This window comes from Phaseolus vulgaris, chromosome 1 (assembly GCF_000499845.2).
Source record: "Phaseolus vulgaris cultivar G19833 chromosome 1, P. vulgaris v2.0, whole genome shotgun sequence".
Lineage (NCBI taxonomy): Eukaryota > Viridiplantae > Streptophyta > Magnoliopsida > Fabales > Fabaceae > Phaseolus > Phaseolus vulgaris.
Window position 1 is genome coordinate 29,466,622 of NC_023759.2, and position 21,953 is coordinate 29,488,574.

At 35.2% G+C, this 21,953-nt stretch overlaps 2 protein-coding genes across 5 annotated transcripts; both read right to left on the bottom strand.

Annotated features, from left to right (window-relative positions):
• Positions 1-4,733: 4,733 nt before the first annotated feature.
• Positions 4,734-10,557, bottom strand: LOC137813867 (phosphoribosylglycinamide formyltransferase, chloroplastic). 4 transcript variants are annotated; one of them, XM_068616328.1, is made up of 7 exons: positions 10,377-10,557; positions 9,396-9,948; positions 9,022-9,133; positions 8,615-8,791; positions 8,391-8,517; positions 5,238-5,365; positions 4,734-5,126 (listed from the first exon to the last, which is right to left on the bottom strand). In XM_068616328.1, the coding sequence occupies exons 2-6, from the start codon at positions 9,802-9,804 to the stop codon at positions 5,252-5,254; spliced, it is 939 nt and encodes a 312-aa protein (XP_068472429.1). In that variant the 5' UTR covers positions 9,805-9,948; positions 10,377-10,557; the 3' UTR covers positions 4,734-5,126; positions 5,238-5,251. The 4 variants fall into 4 exon arrangements, with proteins under 4 accessions (XP_068472429.1, XP_068472430.1, XP_068472431.1 ...); XM_068616329.1 differs by having other exon boundaries at positions 9,396-9,953; positions 10,377-10,547; XM_068616330.1 differs by having other exon boundaries at positions 4,734-5,065; positions 10,377-10,539.
• A 1,994-nt stretch (positions 10,558-12,551) lies between these two features.
• LOC137813868 (probable zinc metalloprotease EGY1, chloroplastic) lies at positions 12,552-20,043 on the bottom strand. Its single transcript, XM_068616332.1, has 10 exons — positions 19,387-20,043; positions 18,369-18,830; positions 18,061-18,201; positions 17,264-17,365; positions 16,807-17,018; positions 15,079-15,129; positions 14,866-14,935; positions 13,171-13,239; positions 12,851-12,901; positions 12,552-12,746 (listed from the first exon to the last, which is right to left on the bottom strand). Exons 1-10 carry the CDS (start codon positions 19,735-19,737, stop codon positions 12,588-12,590), a joined length of 1,668 nt encoding a protein of 555 aa, XP_068472433.1. The 5' UTR covers positions 19,738-20,043; the 3' UTR covers positions 12,552-12,587.
• Positions 20,044-21,953: the final 1,910 nt, after the last annotated feature.

Here is a 21,953-nt window from a genome sequence, read left to right on the forward strand (position 1 = left end):
CAGGGATTCAGAATTCGTGGACGAATTCTCTCCAACTCGGGGAGCATAATAAAGATCAAGTAAGAGAGGACTTTACTAATGGAGGAAGAGGCCATCCACCCAAACATTTAAAGTTCTTCCTTCTAGTCTTCTCAAAAATTAAAGAAGAATTAAATAAAGAGAGAACCAAGCCTAAAGCCAAAAGAAGACTACAAGCATTCAAGAATGGGCTCCAATTAATATCTCTCTTTATAGTTTCTTTTGTATAAAAATATAGAATAGCTTTAGGATATGCTAAAGAGGGAAACCTTAAAGACACCTCTTTTTTATAGCACCTATAGGCGTTAGTTTTAGGAAAAATCTAGAAGGTGCCTCTTCACTCTCCATTTAGGCGCTAGAATTGGAAGAGTTAGAAGGCTACCTTGTAAAGCTTCTCTTGTAAGCTTCTTTTGTAATAGGTGGCCGGTCCTTCTCCCTATAAAAGGAGGGCTTGGGTCTTTGAAATGATAGAATTGATTTTGTGAGTAAAGAACCTCTCCCAAATTGGTGAATGAAATTGAGAGAGACTTGTGTCTTCTTCTCTTCTAGTCTTATCTTGAGTGCATTCTTGGACTCTCAAGTGGCGACAACTACACTCATCTTGAAGTCTTTCATCCTTCAAGTGGCGTGCACACCTCCAAGATCTCCAACCACATAAGTTTCCTTGTTCTTTTCATCTTCTTCATCTATTTCCATTCCAAACAAACTCTAAAACATGTCTTTGTTGTTTCTAGTCATTTCAATCGGTAGAACTTGCTTGTATTGTGTTTTTATTCGGTAGTTTCCTTTAACAGATAATTCACGTTTATCCAAGATCTCTATTGGGTAATAATTTCCCGTTGGTCCTTGTAACGCAACTCGGGTTGAACTTCGTCCGGCCCCACTGCCAATTTGAGTTGAGACACATGGAACATCGGGTGGATTCGAGCTTTGTCTAGTAAGTGAAGTTTAAAAGCCACCAAACCCACCGGAAAAGGACCATAGTACTTGGCGGCCAAATTCGGATGTAGTCGATTAGGCATCGATAGTTGCCAATGTGGCCTAATTTTTAAAATATACCATATCCTCCACTTTAATTGAAGATGGTCTCTTATTACGGTTGGCGAAATTGGACATTTGATCCTGTGCGCTCCTTAAATGAAATTTAAGCTGTGCTAGGGCCTCATCCCGGTTCATTAAATCTTGTTCCACTATTTCTACCATAGTCTCTCCTACAACAAAGAATTACCACCCAGAACCAACAAAATTGGCTAGCCAAACTATTGGAGTATGACTTTGACATCGTGTACAAGCCTGGAGCATCCAACAAGGTGGCAGACGCTTTATCACGAAGATTGGAGGAAGAGGAAGACAGAGTGATGGAAATCAATGTCTTATCCATACCCTATTGGAGGGATATTGAATTAGTGGAAGAACAAAAACAACAAGATCTGATATTGAAAAAGATCATGGAGGAGTTCAAAAACAATCCGGAGGCACACAGGAATTATACCTTGGAAAGTGGGAGACTAAGGGGCGAATGGTATTATCAACATCTTCGAGTTGGATTCCCAAGTTGTTACACAAGTATCATACTCTTTATTTAAAGACCACTAACCGCACTAACCGTTATTAACTATTACTAACCACCATTAACCGCTACTAATTAGTACTAACCACTACTAACCGCCCTTTATTTTTTATCTTTCCTATAATATATCTTCCAAATCCTATCATTATTTTGTCTCCTAACATTACTTCCCTCGAACAAAGCAACCTTTTCCTCAAGGTTAAATTATGGAAATTGAAAAGGATCATGGAGGAGTTCAAAAGCAATTCGGAGGCATACGGGGAATTATACCTTGGAAAGTGGGAGATTAAGGGGCGAATGGTATTATCAGCATCTTCGAGTTGGATTCCCAAGTTGTTACATGAGTATCATACTCTTTATTTAAAGACCACTAATCGCACTAACCACTATTAACTATTACTGACCACCATTAACCGCTACTAATTAGTACTAACCACTACTAACCGCCCTTTATTTTTTATCTTTCCTATAATATATCTTCCAAATCCTATCTTTATTTTGTGTCCTAACATTACTTCCCTCGAACAAAGCAACCTTTTCCTCAAGGTTAAATATGGAAATTGAAAAGGATCATGGAGGATTTCAAAAGCAATTCGGAGGCACACGGGGAATTATACCTTGGAAAGTGGGAGACTAAGGGGCGAATGGTATTATCAACATCTTCGAGTTGGATTCCCAAGTTGTTACACGAGTATCATACTCTTTATTTAAAGACCATTAACCGCACTAACCGCTATTAACTATTACTAACCACCATTAACCGCTACTAACTAGTACTAACCACTACTAACCGCCCTTTATTTTTTATCTTTCCTATAATATATCTTCCAAATCCTATCTTTATTTTGTGTCCTAACATTATTTCCCTCGAACAAAACAACCTTGTCCTCAAGGTTAAATTATGGAAATTGTTCCTAAATGGTCTTCACATCCTCCCATGTTGTGTCCCTATCCCCCTCATTCCACTTTATTAAGATATGTGGAATTGATGCTCCTTGTCTACTGCATGCAAATTCAGGTATGGAGGCTTAGGTGGTGGTGGGAATGAGAGGGGGTTTTGTATAAAAGTTTTTGCACCTAGTAAATTGAAATTCCAAGATTCTGATGTCATTGATGTTCTAGTCACCTTCATTATCAAGAACCCACAATGATTTCTTATGCTTATGAAGTAAATCTGAATTTGGAAAAAAATGATGCTTGGTTGCATCTCCACCTTCAACTTTTTTATTGGATAACTCTATAATTGGCCTCTCAAGAAAAATATCATTGCAGCATATAATTTTCACTTTCTTTATCGATGCATCCCCTTCTGCCCTTATCATTTCAGTTTCTCTTGCAAATCTCACTTCATTTTTGGTTTTTTCTTCGCTACAGAGGATGTGATTCTTCGTATCTGAACCTTCTCCCACATCTTAGGTCTTCTTCTCTTCATCGTTAACAAATTTCTCTCCTCCCTCAGACATTTTGTCCCATTTCTTGATGTCCTGCAGCATTTCTTTTATTTCAAGAATGCTCTCCTTTAGCCCACTAATGTTTGTCTTTAAGCTGTTAATGTTTGTCCTCATCTCCACCATTAACCTCCCTTGTTCGCTGGTTAATTTCTCAAAAGCCACAGTTCTATATTCCTTCCTCACTTCTTCTTTTTTTATCCACAGGTCGGACCAATTTGTTAGGAACCAAGAAAATCACACCCAAAAATAAGTTAAGAACACCAAAAACTGAATAATTTTATGTATTAATAATTATGCACTTTACATTCAAAATGCCTAAAAAAAATAGATTATTCCTTTTACACAGGATTTTCCTGTCTACCAAACAGAATACCCAAAAAACATTTATCTTTTACTAAACTAGTTGGTCTTTATTTAAAGATCACTAACCGCTATTAACTACTACTAATTATTACTAATCACTACTAACTACTGCTAACCACTATTAATCCTCCTTTATTTTATTTTTCTATAATAAACTTTCCAAATATTTTGTGTCTTAACAGTACCCCTATTATATGCGAATAAATAACATATAATATAAAAAAAAAATAAGAGAATAAGAATTTATGTAAATTATTTTTTTTATCAATTTATTTCACAAATGTCTAGTTCTCGATCAATATGATAAAGTTTTAACTAATGTAAAGTAACACTACAAGTTAAAAACAAGTAATGCTTGGATCCAACCAGTTTTGGCTAATTTACAAGTTTGTCTAACTTCAAAATACATTCCAAATTACACTTCCAAAATATTTAAATAATAAAAATAAATAACTTAAAACATATTATCATATTTTTAAATTAACTTTGAATTATGTAATTCAAAATTTTCTAGACTAACTTTTAAATTATATAATTACAAAAAAAATTCTATATAATTCAATCCAGAATTTGTCTGACAAAACCAAGTGCAGAGGTATTTTTGAGAACTTTCACACTTTATAGAGGTGCAGAACGAAACCCAGGAGTACAGGAGGAAAAGATTTTCTACTCTCACTCTTCAGCATTTTGTTTTCCTCTAGAGAATTCTTACCCTGATAACTCTAGAAGTTTGTATCGATTTCTACAGTTTTAAACTGTCAAAAAAATGTTAAACATAAAAATCGGAAAATACAATTAAAGTGTTTATAAACACAATTAAAGAATGTTTATAATCGTCAAAAAACAATTACTAGTGTTTGCAAGAAAATGGTAGGTTGTAACAGGTTTTTAACCTCGCAATTGACATTTGTAAAGGTTTTTAGTAGTCAAAAATTGCATTTTTAACCTCCACAGATCATAACTATTTGTAGCAATGGCAATGATAAATTACTATTGTTTGATAAAATAATACAAAAAGGATTATAAATTATACCATATCTACTATTGCGTTGAAGAAAATAAACTATAACCCATAAATGTTCAGTAATTTAGTTTTCTCAATAGACCATGAATTTTCTTCAAACAGCAAGTGTGATTTTCCTGCAATCAATTTAAATAAATGCATAGAGTGGCTTAGATCTAAATCCCCTTTAGCATATTTATTTTAAAAAAAAATGAAAAAAAAAATAACATTCTATGGCAACCTTCCACAGTAATATGAAGTTTAATTTGGGTTACCTTCAATATGCTCAACAAGTGAAGTAGCAGGAGAATACTTGCAAATAAATGGGTAGTAGCAAAGAACTAACGCATAGCAGTAAAAGCTTTGGCATTCAGAGACAGTTCAATTACAGACTAAATATTTATAAATTACAAAATGTCTTATGGCACATCAAGTTTCTAATCCAAATACTATAGTAGATAATTTCTTTATTGAGGAGCAAAATCATGATATGTTAATGGAAACTTGTGCAGGGAATGAAGGACTCCAAAAATATGCTCAGTGACCCCATATTAAAATCCACCGATAGCATATAACAGTTTATGCAGATCATATCAGGAGATGAGTTTGTGACTTCTTGCTTATTATATGTCTCCAATGAGTGCACCAGAAATTACCTACCTAATAATTACAATTCATTAACGCTTTGGGGTAAATGTGAAGTTTTCACAATCAAAATCCCCTATAACAGAAACAAAAGTCCCATCAGATGCAAGACTTCATCATAATAAGAAATGAAGTATAAAAATACTTTTTACAGCCTTCAAGGAAATGCAAAAGAGAATATCATTACCATATCAATGATAATCAGCGAAAGTCATTGGGGTTTTCTCTGCTTTGGATGAGAGGAACACCATCTTCCCTCCAAACTACACGCTCTTCACATAAAGCCTCCACAACCTCAACGTATAATTGGTGCTCCTACATTGAAAAAATAAATAAATAATCAGTAATCAATTGAGTTCATCTTGAATGGTAGGAAGCAAATAAATATACTACTCTAAAAGCTACCACTAAAGCTATAAAGAAGATAGATATAAACATTGATATTTCTCATTCTTTTCATAGGTGAGAGAGGAAGACACTTGTATCACCAAAGAGACACCAACAACTAAATGATGACCCTACAAGCTAGGGCATTAAAATTGAACTAAATAATATTATAAATATTATTTCTAACATTGTAAGACCATCTTATAAAATCTCTGAGGCATTTAATTTTCCTTCTTTTGGGCCTCTTTATGCCCATCCTATCATTGACAGTCTGCTAAGTTGCTGATCTTTCGATTGCATAAATGTCAAGGTTCATGATGTGTTAATATCTTGAAATATAAAAAAAAAGATAATAGAATTCCTAATAAAGAACAATACAACACAAGAGAGAAAAAGAACTGTATGACTTTTGTACTGATTATCAACAAGACACTTTCAAGAACTAAGGAATACAGAGTAGAACCCCAAAAGGAGCACTCTCCTTTTCACAATGCAAAAAAATCCCCCGACTAGGAAAAAGTCCAATTGATAGACTTCCAACAGACTTAACAGAAATAACTAACAACTTGACCCAGACAACTATTTTTTACAATTGACCCTATCCCCTATTTTTCTTTCTATAATAAACCTGTAGAGGTTTTTTCCATTTTAGATGCTCCCTAAATTCATTCCTTGGCTCCATTTAATTCACCCAGTAGTTCTTCTAAAACTGTCTTGTTTAGAGCTCAATAGTCAATGCAAAATCTCCAACTTCCATCCTTCTTTTTAATTAAAATGATCAACTTCTTTTGCTGGTGGCAACCCTTTCCGTTCATGAAAATTTTGACAAATTCTGTTGATACCTTCTGCACTTGATTTTCGTTGTCACTTGTCAATTCTTTCCTGGCTACATGATCTTTCTCAACCACCCATAGCATAGACATCAAATCAATTTTCTTCTTGGCTAATTTCACTAGAGCTCGTGAAGATACCACTGATTTAGACAAACTAGGATCTCCTTGGATGACAATGTTTTGACTTTGATGGATAAATGGCATACACAAAGTCTTCCAATTAGCATTAATGTCTATCAATGTCACCAGCCAAGCTACCCCAAAATCAAATCCACTATCTCCCAAATCAAAATAAAAAGAAATAACCTTCTATCACATATGCCCCCCATCTGTACCATTAGTTTCTTGCAGCATCCTTAAGTAGATTTCTATGACTAACCCCCAACTTACATAATAAGGTTTTGTTGGGTCGATTTCAAGCCCTAATTTGTGCACCAGGTTGTTGGATACAAAATTAAGACTTGCTCTGCTGTCAATCAAGATCAACACCTCCTGCCCTTGTTATTCACCTCTCAACTTCATAGCCTGAGGTTGGGTCAATGAACATACCTAGAGATTCATCTACCGACAAACCAACTCAAGACACCCTTCTTTTTCTCCACTTTCAGCATGCTCTTCAATAATTGCTATCTCTCTCTCTCTTCCTTAATTTGCCCATCTTCCACCAATATTGTCACCCTTATACCTTTTTCAGGGCCTGGCCATAGCCCTTCCACATGATAGCACCTTCCTTTGTCTCTTCTTTTGAAATATTCAGAGTAGGGAAGAATTTGAGTTTTCCTGTTTTTTGGATACTGGAAAATTGGGTTTGGCCACCCACCATTAGATGATTCTGAGCTGTTCACGCCAGGGTTCAATTCTGCTGCCACCATGATACCTAAATCTGGAACTCGCAGCTCTCCCCTGCATGTTCCCGTAATTCTGCATTTGATTCATGGCTTCTTCAAGAGCGTGGGCTACTTCCATGGATTGAGTAAGGTTGTTAGGGTCACATGGGTGAACTAAACTCCGAATGTCTTGGCACTGCCCTGCCAAAAAATATCCCAACAATTGGTCTTCCCCATTGTTGGCTTGTGCAACCAAGAACTCAAAGTCCTGTAAATACTCCTACTCCTCCGGTCTGTCTCAAAGATCCTAATCTCCCATAAACCATACCTCTGCCCTTTTCACCAAATATCCTTCCTCATCAAAGCTCCTGAGAACCCCTTCCAAGAATGATTCTTGGTTTTCTAGTGCTAATATTGAAACCAGGGCACGACATGCCCCTCCATGCTAATAAAGCCAGCTTTAACCTTTCCAAACTTTTACTTGTACCTTGAAAGTTCTCTGCTCTGGCCAGCCATACCACTGGATCTTGCCCTTCAAAAGTGGGTAATTCCACTTTCTTAATCCACGAAGGAGATAATGTCTCTTTCAAATTCTCTGATTTCCCCCTCTTCTTCCAATAAGTTAGCATTCTGATTTACCAAATTGTCTCCCTCCATGGAAGGATATTTTTTATTATTCTGCTGTAACAACAATTTCTCGATATATTCCAAGCTAGTTAAGTCTGCCAACTGAATCCCTGACGCTTTCTATAAAATTCCAACCTGATTATCCATTGCGATGTGCATCGGGCACGTCGGACCAAACTTGTTAAGAACTTCTTGAAATAAAAGAAAAAGATAACATTCCTAACAAAGAACTACACAAAGACACAGCAAGAGAGAAAAAGTACTGAATAACTTTTGTATTGATCATCAACAAAACTCTTTCAAGAACCAAGGTATACAAAGTATACCCCCAAAAGGAGCACTCTCCTTTTCACACTGGAAAACCAGTAAGACGAAAACACTCAAAAAAATCCCCTGAATTGGAAAAAGTCCAGTGTAAAAGACTTCCAACAGACTTAAGAGAAATAACTAACAACTTGACCCAGTCAACTATAATTTACAATTTGACCCTTTCCCCTATTTTTCTTTCAGCAAAAGGTTTTTCCATTTTAGATGTTCCCTAAATTCATTCCTAACAGAATGCTTATCACAAAGATATTCGCTGAACTCCATTCAGGATTAAAACTATAGAATAGTTTAAAATGCCACCCTTTCTGGGAGCTGATTAATGATATAGTCTGCCTTTACCTCGTTGAGAACCCTTGCCGCCAAGTCCTCCGCAGTATCATTAGCAAGCACAGGGACCACACGCTGTGCAAGGATACGCCCTGTGTCATAGTGTTCGTCAACAAAATGAATTGTAGGACCTGAAAACCTGACCAACACAGAAAAATGAAGCACAGAGATGTTATCAAGAACCAAGTACAGTAATGTTTCACTGAAGTGCTTGAGATATTTCATGAGAAGTATACCTTGCTCCAGAAGCTATTACTGCTTTATGAACCTTCATGCCATAGTAGCCCTTGCCTCCAAAAGCTGGAAGAAGTGATGGATGAATGTTGAATATAGATCTTTCATAAGCTCGGATCAGTTCCACTGGTATCAGTTTGAGGTATCCAGCTAAAAGAACAAAATCTACCTCGAATTTCCTGATTAAAAATGTATTACACGTTAATAATGTAACCACTCCATGCAGTAGATTGAAAGTCTTCCTTTGTCCCCTTTTACAGATTTTGCCATATTTGAGTTACACTGGTTTCAACTTTTATTTGGTTTCAACTTTGCAAAGAATCCACACATCAGATTCATTAAAAAAATAAAGACCCCAGACTCTAAAGTAAAATACAATTGCAAGAAATCAATTAAAGAAGCATCAAACCTTAGTGTATCAACAAGGTCACAGGGAGATAATCCTTTGGGTTCATCCCTTGCTTTAGGGAACAATATAACTGGGATACCATTATTTCTTGCATACTCTGCACCTCCACACTCTGGAATTACATGAAACAAAAAAACAAATTTTAGTATACCAAGGCTCAAAATAAAAGCGAAATCAAAAAACAGTCCAAACAAGCATCCCAAACAAGACAAGGAAGTTTAGCAGGCATGAAATCCTAATCCAGTCATCCAGTGACTATTATAAGCTAAAATTGAAGGAGATACGCTTCTAGGAAAAGCAAGATTTTAGCTAAGCTGGATGATGACACAAAAGGACAAAAATAAAAGAAAAGGGATATTAAGATAGAGAATTACCACTTTTATTTGTGACCAATACAGTAACATCTCCATGAAGCGATCCCCTTTTGGAGGCCTCGTGAATTGATCTGAAGTTGGATCCTCCGCCAGACACGAAAACTGCTAGTTTTTTTCTTCTCACTGTGACCTGCGCCCTCACCTCATGGTCCTCCTCGGGTTCTGAAGTACTACTACTACTCTTGCTACACCATATTCTCCAAGAACTAGAACAAGCTTCTTTGTGCACAAAACTGATAGCATGTAAAGCTGCACTTGGGACGTCAAGATTCTGAGATTGAACAAAAGGGTATGTCGATGAAGAGAGTAGAGGAGGGAAATTTAAAGAGAATGATCGCTTCACCGTTGGAATTGAAGGCGCTAGTGATGATTTTGGAAAAAATCTGGAAATAATCTGCTGAGCTTCCATGGAAAAATTAATTTAAGTCTGTGTTTGATGTTGTTGGCGAGGTTGAAAAAGTTAAGTTAAGGGATAGGTAAAACTGATTGAAGGGGCCGAATGAAACAACACAATTATGATCTTCAAGACAGCGCTCTGTGTCAAGAACTTTGTCTAAACTTCCAATGCATCACAAAGAAACTCACATCAATTAGTAACTCATCACAATAAGAAAGCCAAGAAAAAACAAAAGTTATCGTGTGAAAGCACACAAGTACACTAGACCCAAAATAAGAATTCCTTTTAGAACAACTCCAACGTGGTTGCTTATACAAACAATTCTTCTGAATATAAAAAAGAAAACCAAAACGAGAAAAACCCAGATAACAAAAGCACAATTTTTTAATTGTGGAAAACCGAAATCAGAAGCTTAGTCCCAAAATCAATAGCAACATTTGTCGAAAACCAATATCAGAAGGACAAACCCAAAAAATATGAACAGAATCTAAAATCACAAGCACAGTTCCAAATAACAGATGCACCATCCAAAATCAGCAGCAGCAACTGTGGACAGTCAAAACAACAAAAGCTCAAATGTTTACCTTTTGGGTCTGCAAGGAGTAACGCTTGTGCACGCGTTATTAAGCGGGTGGCGAAGAAGAACGAGCGAAAAAAAGATTCGACAAGGACGAGGTTACGACGCAAAGTTGGTCATTGGTGAGAGCGAAGAAACACTCTGGGGGCGGCAACTGAATCCTGTCCTATGTTGAAATATTTTAAATTGAAATTATTTTAAACAAAAATAATAATAAACAAGTTAATAATAATATTTTAAAATCTATTATCTCTTATCTAGTCTTTTATTGACTCTTTTTCTTCCAAAAAAAATGACTTATTAATCTTTTTATCCATAAAAATATGTAATATAATAATTAAAATTTATACAAAAGTATCAATATACATTATAATAAAAATATATACAAATAATAAATTAAATTGCCGTATAATTAATTATGAGAATTATCAGGGGTGTTTTTCGCAAGATTTTATAATGAAAATATATAATTGATAATTATTAAAATAAAAGGTGATATAAATAGATTGGTATATTTGAGTGCAATAAAAATAGAAGAAATTATTGTCATTAATCTTTTTTGGTAATTATAGTTTGTGTGATTTTTTACTTCAATAATTTTACTATTTCTATGTAATATAAAATATTATTATTCATTGTTTTACTTATATGACATTGTCAAATGCAAATTTTTAAAATGTATATTTAAGAAAAGTTTATTTATTACACGAGTGTTTATTAATGGCTTTTCTCTTTTATACAACATCAGAGACTAACGTCGGAAATTGAAGAGAAATTTTTTATTTTTTTTTATCGGCAATAGAAGAGAAAAAATTAGGAAGTGGGTTTTTGTTTAACTAGCTTTACAGAAAATGCAGTACATAATTGATCTCTATATTTTGGAATATGTATAGGGTTTTGTATTATTTTTTTTGTTTCTCTTCTTTTATTATAATATATAATTGAAATGGCGTACATTATTTTATATTTTAGCAAACAAGTGGACAAAACTTTGAATCAAAGACAAAATTTCTTAAACAAATAATTATTTTATACATGTCACCGACAATACTAAACCAACATATATGGTGATGTAAAATAAAATACTATAGTTTGATAAGGTTTTGAGGAAGGTGTTTGAAGGAGATGATTTACTACGTTAAGCACGGGAAACTGGTATTAGATGGAAACTTAAATTACAAGAAAATGTTGGCAAATACTCCCAACACCTCCATTGGTTCCTGCACCTCCTTATAGTTTTGAGATTCCATCTTAGTATTTATTTTTATTTTATTCTTTTACACAGATTACATAATCCATAACACTTTCATTATATTATAACACTTTCATTATATAATGTATGTACCAAAAGCTAAATCTAAGCTAAATCTAAATCCATATTCTGTATAACCAATTTGATTATACAATCTGATTGATCATACTGAATTTGGGTTTAGCTTTCAACTTGAACAATCTGATATGTAATTTAAATTATATAATATTCCAGAATCGGGTGTGTTCCGATATAAAAACGATACTTTTCTTTGTGAGTTCCATGCGTGTCTGAATATGATTCAAAGCTGAAAGATAAGGTTTAAATTAAAAGTGTAATAATCAAAATTCCAAGTTCTTAAGAATATGAACTCTTTCAAAAAGCTGGTAGAGTCCGAATGTTGCATTAATGACTCCTTATCGCATTTAATTCCCAATTTGTTCTACGGTTTATGGTTTGTTTCCTCTGGAAAGCGATCTACATGATATATAGACATGATAAAGTTTTTTTCTATATTTGGAGGTAACAACTGCATGAAGCCATCAACAACAACAAATTAGATGATGATCATATTGTGTGGACACTTAGCACAAGGAATCTTTTCCATCTCCAGGAAACTTTTGCATGCTACAACAACCTCTACGGGAATACATTGGAACAGGTTTTGCTTTAAAATTTTAGGTTCTTATATAAGCTTTTAATTTTGATCCACTAACCTTACAACTGATTTATGACCAATATTATACTAGATCCGGGCTTACACTGAATTGTGCATTTCACATTTTTCTACCAATATTTTTTTTTTTCTGTTTATGGTCGATCATTTTTGCCCAATAAAGTGAAGGTTCTATTAGGAGGGGTCGCGTATAAATTAGAACTGAATTGAACTTGGCTTTGGTAACGATATTACCTATATACTTCACTACTCAATTTTAATTAAAAATGACCTTAGTATACGCATAACCATCAAAATGCAGTTACAAGACCTATACCAAGTTCCTCTGCAAGCTCATCCCCGACAGGAACAAGAGTCAAGACAACAAGAAAAATAGCAACTGCTACAAGTGCCTTTCTCCATGTTCCAGCTTCTGTCACATCATTTAAGCACGGTTTCTCTGGAGCCCTCTGCAAAAATTACAAATCAGTAAGTAAAAATTCAAATATAATTGCAAAAAACAATTAACTACAGTTTCATCGTTTCCTTTCAATCAAGACAAGTATTTGCATACCTGACATAACAAAACATAAAGCCCCCAAGGAAGTGAAAGAGGTCCACCAAGCTGTTGAAAGGAGTAAAAGAAAACAAAAGTGCAATTTAGCTTTTTTAATAAAAAAATGGAAAACAATAAATTACCATAATAAATCAAGAAAAATGACTAAACAATGAGGAACATATGTCCTATTTCCTTTCAGGAGTTAGTAAACAAGAAAATGCAGAAAGGCTGGTAACTATGTGTGCAACCAAATGATGTAAAGGTTGAACTTTCAACAATGTTATTCAACAACCATATGTTTGATTTGTTTAATCTAAACGAAAGATCAGACATACCACTCCTAATCCAAGCAATGTATAAGTGGTTAAACCAAAGCCAACTAGCGCATTTTTTCCAAAAGCACCCTGCAAAACACATGTAGCAGAGTTAGCATATGCTTTTTACAACACTATATATTAGATAGTTCAGAACAATTAGAAAAAAATTTGTTTTTCATGTTCGAGAAATATTAAGGTACCTAATCATATAATGAGGATACTCTTGTGAGTTCTATTCACATCTTCCAATAAAAAAAAATATATATATATATATATATATTTCCATGTCCTAGGTTGTAAATTTCATACCTATGCTCAATATAATATATCACCTTTTAACATCAGATCATTATCATAAGTAATAAATACATTTGAAATATGAATTAAAGCTGGTTAGAATGTTGAAGTTACGTGACCACTGGGAGGACACATGGGAAGCAAACCAAAATGTATAAATTCATATCATCCAATAAAAGTTATACATGTCCATGTCATAGGTTTTAAAGTTTATACCTAAGTTTAAAACATTATCACCTTTTTAACATCAGAGCATTATCATTACCTATAAGAAAATACATATAAATATGAACTTTGAACTTATGAATGAGTTCTATTCTCCAAAGACTTTAATTTACCTTCTACACCAAACTACCATAATAATGTTACAAAAGGGTTTGACTAATTATTATATCATTCTAGTTCCTCACTTCAAATCATTCCCATGACAGGTATGTCCCTACTTTACTCATTACAATAAAAAATGGGGAAAGTCATGTCATAGTAGTGTCCTCCCTTTTAATTCTCAGCATCTTACCCTAGAAAGGAAAATAACTAGGTCTCTTCTACTTATATCCCCTATTTCCGACAAATGCCCCACTGTTAACCCAGAAATGGTTTACTTATAAAAAAATAGCTCACCTCACCCTAACACTTTCCAAAATAGCCAACACAAGTTGTGGTTATCATGATTGTATATATAGCTAAAATATCCACTGCATTCCAACCTGTTCCTAAAAGGTCATGACATCAAGAGGCACTGAGTATATGTTGAAGCCTAACTTTGGTTTTTCCTGCCAGTGTAAGAAAAAATGGACTGTCCTCTTATTTTCTGACTCCTCATTTCACTTCCCAGACAAGTCATTCAACAAGCTTCTTCTTCTTAATACCATCCACCCAACTTAGAAAACAAAGTTTTGAGTCTTTTAACCCGTTGACTGCATTGATAACAGTCAGAAAAAATACAAATTTTGATAATTGATATTAAAATTAGGATCTGTGATGATATAAAAAAAAATTAAAACACACGGCAAAATGTCATAAGTCCTAATTTAAAACAGAAACAAATCTAGCAAGCACGGGTTTTAGCTAACTAATTATGTGTGTTTGGTCATATTTCTATTAATTGCTAACGACAAAGGAATATGAAAGGAGCTTTAAGCATGGAATCTACTACAAAATTTCAAAATGCTCTCAAAGCATTGTCCTCGATTGAAGCTTAAGGCCCTACATGACCATTTCATTTACGTTGCTTTACCTGTTATCCTAATTGGAATTGATGAATGTGGAGAATATCTTTCATTTAGTTCAAACAAAACTGAAAATAATCAGACAGTATCTTCCCTGAGTCAAATATTGTCCCAAATTACTTTAAAAAAATTACAAAGTAAGCAATGTATTTTTCACCAGCTAAAACTTGAAAGGTGAACAAGATACCTGTATTGCTCTTCCACCATCAAGGCACCCCACTGGAAGCATGTTAAAAGCTTGTATGGTTAAGCCACACCTGAAAAATCATAATAAATAAATATATAAGCAGACATGTTACGGAAAATTAATGATTAAGAGTATGTTTGGGAGCAAAAATTTCTTCATAAATTTGATTTATCAATGAAAGTAAATTAGATTCCAGGAGGAAAAGTTGAATACCAGCCTGCAATCACAAGAGGGTGAATCGGAACCATTGCAGCATGCATTGCTCTGCACGTTGACATTAACAAATAGCAATGTATCAGGTTAACTGAGACCAGAATAAAAAATTACCTACATAAGCATCAATTCCAATCTAGATACTGAGATATTGTTTGTCCCAACTTATGTTGGATTTCTCTCTTTAAAAGGAGGGCCAATTTTTCTAAGAAAATGTAGCTTTTTTAATAAAGAAAAGTTTAAAAAAAATGAAAGACCTCTTTAAAAATGCTAGTTTTAGGAGATTTTGACTTTCACTTCTCCACTTCCTTTTGGGCCTTTATTGTTAACTCAAGATCCAAGAAGACATACCTAACAAATTTTAACTTAACTTGTGTTTGGTAGGGAATTTCACAATTTTAAGGAAATTAAAATACATTGAATTTAAATTGCTTTTAATTTAAATTATTACATTTTCAAATGTTTTTTAGATAAAACACTTCAAATTTATTGAATTTCATTTTTTTTGCTTGGATAGAGTATTTCAATTACCATCAAACATAAAAATTCACTTTATTTTTAAAAAATATTTAATGATTCAAATACATCGGTTTAAATTGACATTGGTTGAGATACTATTTTATAAAAGTCCACCAAGAGTTTTTCCACTCAAGAAATGTTTTTCTTGATTGACATCGATTGAGGTTATTTTTAATTATTACCAATCACAATAATTTCAACTTACATTGACGTCATTAGTCAATGTTATTCTGGCCACCTTTTTCACTAAGGTCAACTACAAAATTCCCCTGAATAACATTTCCTGAAAAAATCCCTGGTCGAGGTTGGCTTAAAGCTCCCCCGCCAACACTAGAAAGATATCCCTAGTTGATGTCAACTAACGAAATTGTGTTTTACATCTACTGAAAAAAAAATTGTGTTTAACCTTAACTTACATCGGCCAAAAGATATCCTCGATTAGCTTCAACTTAAAAGAAACCTCGACATCAATTAAAAAAACATGTTTAGTCAACGACACCCTATCAAGACTAAGTTGACGACATCACATTCAAGGATGAATCGATGATGTCTTGACTGATGCAAAGCCGACAACACCCCAATTGAGACAAGCTGACAATGTCCGACTAAGATTGAGTCAGCAATGCAACGACCAAGGTCCCGTTGACAATGCTGATGCCAAGTCAAAGAGAGAGCATGAAGAGAAGAGACATTGATGTGAGAGAGAATAGAGTATGAAGAATTTCAAATTCTTCCTTTTTAGGTGAAGTTTAAATTCTCCAATTTTGAGTAATCAAATTACTCTCTTAAATTTCTAGAATTTCAATCCAAACAACATATTTTATCATAAAGCTTTCAAATTCTCTATAGAAATTAATTGCCGTCTAGAAATTCTCCATCCAAACACAATACTAAAATTTAAAGTAACTTATATTAAATTACCAAACAATTTTATCATTAAATTTAGAGTACCTACTTTCAACTTTAACCTTAAACAGCTTTTAAGCTCTAAAAAGACCAGGCCAAACACTACCTAAAACCATGGGCTGCAATCAATGCATACACTTAGAAACAATTGATTTGGAAAATGACCCAAGTGTAATTATCCATTTTTTCCATTCAAATAGTGTATATTAAATAAATTAATTACAAAAAATCACAAGCATTGGACCTATGTTTAGCTAATTATATTCTTAATCCATTAAAAACCATGGAAAGAAGGGGACATACGCATAACCAAGGGTTGCTCTACTGATCAATCCAAGAAGCAAGGAACCTTGAAACAACAAGCTAGGAACTTGCACCAAATCTCCTGTTGTATCTGGATTTGATGAGAGAAGAAGGCCAACAGCAAACATTGAAAATGATAATACAGCACCAGCAAAGGGACCCGCAAGTGATATGTCTACTTTTGTACTTCTATCAGGAAGGATGGATTTAAACTACAATGGAGTGTAAACAACCATGGATCAGCATTTAAGAGCATATTAAAACTTAAGGAATGAACTTCAGTCTAACTAAAATGTTATAGCATATCATATTTAGTAGTAGCAATAGAATAGATAGACAGTTAAAAAATGCTTTAGATGACAATTTGGATGGTAAACAGATGCTTGCTATTATAAAAGCTTTAGCCAGTGGTCAGAAATTCGATACAAAAATAACAAGAAAAAATAGATAATCTCACCTGGGTAATAGCACCAAAGCTGCCAAGTGTGATGTTTGGAATGAAGAAAGGAATGCTTAATTTTACTTGTTTAGGAAATGCTGCTAGAAAGTGTCCAACCTCCTGCACATACCCATATCTGTCAGGTATACAGAAAACAAAAAGCAACAAGGGTAATTTAACCAATTTAGTAAACAATATGTAGAGAGAAAATTAAACAAATAAAATAGGAAGTAAGGGTTGGGCCATTGGACATAAGTAATAAATACGATAGAAAGTGACCTTCAACACAGCGCACATGGCAGGTATTTCTATTTATACAATATTTGACAGTATATATGTATTAAAGTGGATTATCTTAATCTGCAGACTAACTCAAACTTCTGACTGCTGTCATACATTGCCAATAGTGAGTCAGTCAACATATTGACAACAATACTAGATTAGTTGATAGATTCTTATGACAGATTGCTTGCGAAACAGTATTGTGGAAATTATAGAGTTTAGGTAAAGGAGGAGAAAAGGTGAGACTAGAGAGGATATTAATTTACTTATAATTCATTATCATAGGCACCGTCTTCATCACAACACCTCTGCACAAATCACTTGCACCAAATTAAAGTTTGTTTGTTGAAGACAATAGTCTAAAAAGCAGTAAGTTTGAAAATAGGTCTAATAAAAGCAAAAAGATCGATCCCAGACTATAATATGAATAAAACTCATAGCAATTTGTTGTAAGACAGAAAGATAAATAAAGAAATTTTGATTTTCTAGAAATTATATTAAAAAAGGCCAAAACAAAAATATGAAATGCTTACATGAAACAGAAGAACCCCCAAGACACCATAAGCTAAAGGTAAAGCTGAGTCAACAAATGGAAATAGCAACTCCATATCCGGAGCTTCAACAACATCTGGATCTGTGAAATATTTCACAACTTCTGGGGGAAGTCTGTTGATCTGGTTAACCAAAAAGCACGGTATCAACAAAATATGGAGAAATGACGGAGATGGCAAGACATCAATGCAACTAATGACACTTTGAGAGAAAGACAATTGAAACATGTTGCTCACAAAGATTTACCAATCATCACCTGATGTTCAAAGATTATCAATAACTAGCCTACCTGAGATGCAATACCTAGCTCCACTGAGGAACCAATTGTTAGGAGAAACAACAATAATGCAATGACATATTGCCAGAGCGTTGTTGGCCCCGGATCAGAAACCTCCTTCCTCAACAAACCAAAGCTAACACGCGGCCCACCACGCGGATCAGGACTCTCTGAATTGGGTTCCTCCACCATAAAAAGGTTGTATTTATCACCTGTGACCTCAACTAGAAGATTTTGGAGTTTCGCAAAAACATCCTCTCTATTCCCCCTTAAATTCCCAAGGAAAAGAATGCCTTCTCCCAAGTCTCCAAAAGGTTCCTCTTTCGTCACCCAAAAAGTCGAATACCCAAAAAGCTTATCCTTAATCAGCTTTACATCAGCAGGATCAACCTTCTCAGGCCCAAGGAGCTCAATAAGTTTGAAAGAATCAACTTGAAAAGTGTTGTATGCTGGTCCAAGCGACGACAAAGATGACTAAACAAGTAAATGATGCAAACACGAGAATTAGCAATCACAACAGATAATTCACATGCACATAATGCAACAAAATACATGTTAATGAATAGAAATTCTAGCAATCAAACTTTCACGTCAACAGAATATAAGTTCTCCAATCAAAATTAGAGTTTTACCTAGATAATCTGTGTTGACCTTTAACACAAACCTTTATTGCATGGATTACAAAAGTAAAACTCCAAATTTGATTGAAGAACACCACAAACACCTAAGGAACTACTTCTAAGTTTTGTCCTCCAATAACTACCCTCAGGTCTTCAATGAAGGACAAATGTGAAGTCTAATTTGAGAACTAAAATGGCTACTTCTAACTACAAATTTCTCACAGGGTTTTATCCACATATGCATTAGCAAATATCAATCTTTAAACAAACTTTAGGTGTTACACATCACGATTCTACATTAAATTAAATAACTTAAATTGCAGCTACCTAAACGCAACAACCTAACAGCTAACTTCAACTAATCTTAGAAACAAATTCATAAATCAAATTATTTGCTAATGAAGGCGCACCCTATGAGAAGTAGAAGGAGGCGTTGATTTCTCCGAACTGAATCCTCTCTCCTCTTCAGGCATCGTCGTCGTAACGTTGGATTTGGAATCATCGGCACCACTTTCCTCTACAGCACCAACGTTGTCCTTGTCACTGTCGTTGTCATTAGTACCAAAACAACTACGGATGCCCGAATTGGCGTGCTTCAACTTGCCCCATTTGGGTACTCGCGCGCGTGAGAAGAAGCAAGAGGTGCCCCTCAGGCGCGTGAGCTTGTGGCACTGAATCCTCTCCCTGAAGGCACGGCGAACCGGGTTGGAGCGGAACTCCGAGTTCAGAGGCATGAAACTGCAACTCGTTAGAGTCCCCATTTCGGAACGAAACAACGGTCGTTTGAAGAAAGAAGCGTTTCAGAATGGCATGGAAAGTGTGACACGCATGAGTGTGCGTGCGACTTCCGATGAACACTACACTGTTGTTCAAGGATTTTGATTTGGATGTGGTTGCGGGGTGCTGCAGCCTTTGGATAAAAATTAATATTATTAATATAAATATCTTTTACAAAAAAAAATAGTAAATACATTTCCCTTGTTTTTTTGGTTGCTTAATGAAATATCTTTCTTTTTCTTTCTCCTTTAATCACACCCATCCATTAACCAACTCTTTTTTCTGTCACCAATTCCTTTAACTTAAATACAAAGATATTATACTACAAAAGAAAATGGTTTGTTTTCTGTGGCTGATGCTGAAATTGCGATATTTATACGTATAAAAATTATAAGAAATGTGATGATGATCAATTGGAATTACGAAAATGATTTTTCCGCATCTTATTTTCCATTACTCCAAATTACAACTCTGACTTGAAGGAAATTGATGATAGTAAGGGTATTTTTGTTATTGCTGAAAAAGAATTAAAATTTGGAAGGTTGGAAATAGTGAAGGGTAATTTTGTCATTATGGAAGTCAGGTATTAAATGGTAGAAAATGTCGCATTGGCTTTGGTCATAACCGCACGGCGAATGCGTATATATTTCCAGAACCATCGGGTCATAGTTAAGACTAATTACCTCATTATGAAAATCTTGACTAAGTCGAATTTGGTCGGACGAATTATAGGATGGGCAATCAAGTTGTTAGAATTTCACATTCAATATCAGTCCAGGGAATTTCACATTCAATATCAGTCCAGGGGAGCAATTAAATCTCAAGCCCTCGTCGATTTCGCAGCAGAGCTAACTCCACAATCGATTGATGAAAAAGGTTCCAAATGGATTTTATATGTAGATGGCTCTTCGAATAGTCGATCGTGTGGCGCGGGAGTAGTATTGGAAGGACCAGGTGAAATTGTCGTTGAACAGGCCCTGAAATTTGAGTTCAAGACTTCAAATAATCAAGCCGAGTATGAGGCCATCATAGTCGGTTTTTACCTAGCCAATGAATTAGAAGTAACTAAGTTAAACTGCAAAAGCAATTCACGACTAGTGGTTAGACATCGTTCGAAATCTATTAACCAAATTTGAGGAGGTATCGTTCCAACACGTCCGGCGAGAAAATAACACTCGGGCGGACGCCCTATCACAATTGGCCACCACCAAGCAGAAAGGAGTACATCGGTCAGTCGTACACGTCACGTTGACCAAACCCAGTGTCGGTGCAGAAGAATGTATGGCGATTGATACTCGGCCAAATTGGATGACCCCCATTAAGTAGTAATTAACAGATGGAGTATGTGACCCACACTCAGAAAAAACGATGAAGCAGCAGGTCGCCCGATCCGTACTCATCAACCAAGATCTGTATAGGCGAGGAAACACTTGTCCACTCTTAAAGTGCCTTACTCCTTAGCAAGTCACTTATGTGATGAGCGAGTTACATGAGGGGGTATGCGGAAGCCATTCTGGGCACGAACCATGGTTGTTAAAGTGTTGTGGGTCGGGTACTATTGGTCGATCGTGCAAGGAGATTGCACAGAATTCGTCCGTAAATGCTTAAAATGCTAGGAGTATGACACCTTGTCGCACCACAAGCCTGAGAATTTACATTACATTTTGTCTCCCTGTCCATTCGTAAAATGGGGAATGGATATAGTTGGACCCTTTGCACTTGGCAAGGGACAGTGTAAATTCGTGTTGGTCGGCATCGATTACTTCAGTAAGTGGATCGAGGCCAAACCCTTGAAAGCGATAACGACCTGAAATGTTCAAAACTTCGTATGGAAGAATATCGTTTGTCGATTCGGATTACCTCAAGTCATCATCATTGACAACGGTCGACAGTTTACCGACGAGGGTTAGAGGAATTCTACGAAAAGCTCAATATCAAGCATATTGCGAGTTCGGTCGAACATCCACAAACCAACGATCAAGCAGAGGCCGCCAATAAAGTCATCCTTAATGAACTCAAAAAATGACTCGGTCCGGCCAAGGGAAATTGGACCGAGGAACTTCTAGAAGTCCTGTGGGCCTACCGGTGTACCCCGCAGTCTACGACTCAAGAGACGCCTTACAGTCTGACGTACGACACTGAAGCCATGATTTCGGTCGAGATAGGTGAACATTCATTACGGCGACAAACGTTAGATTTG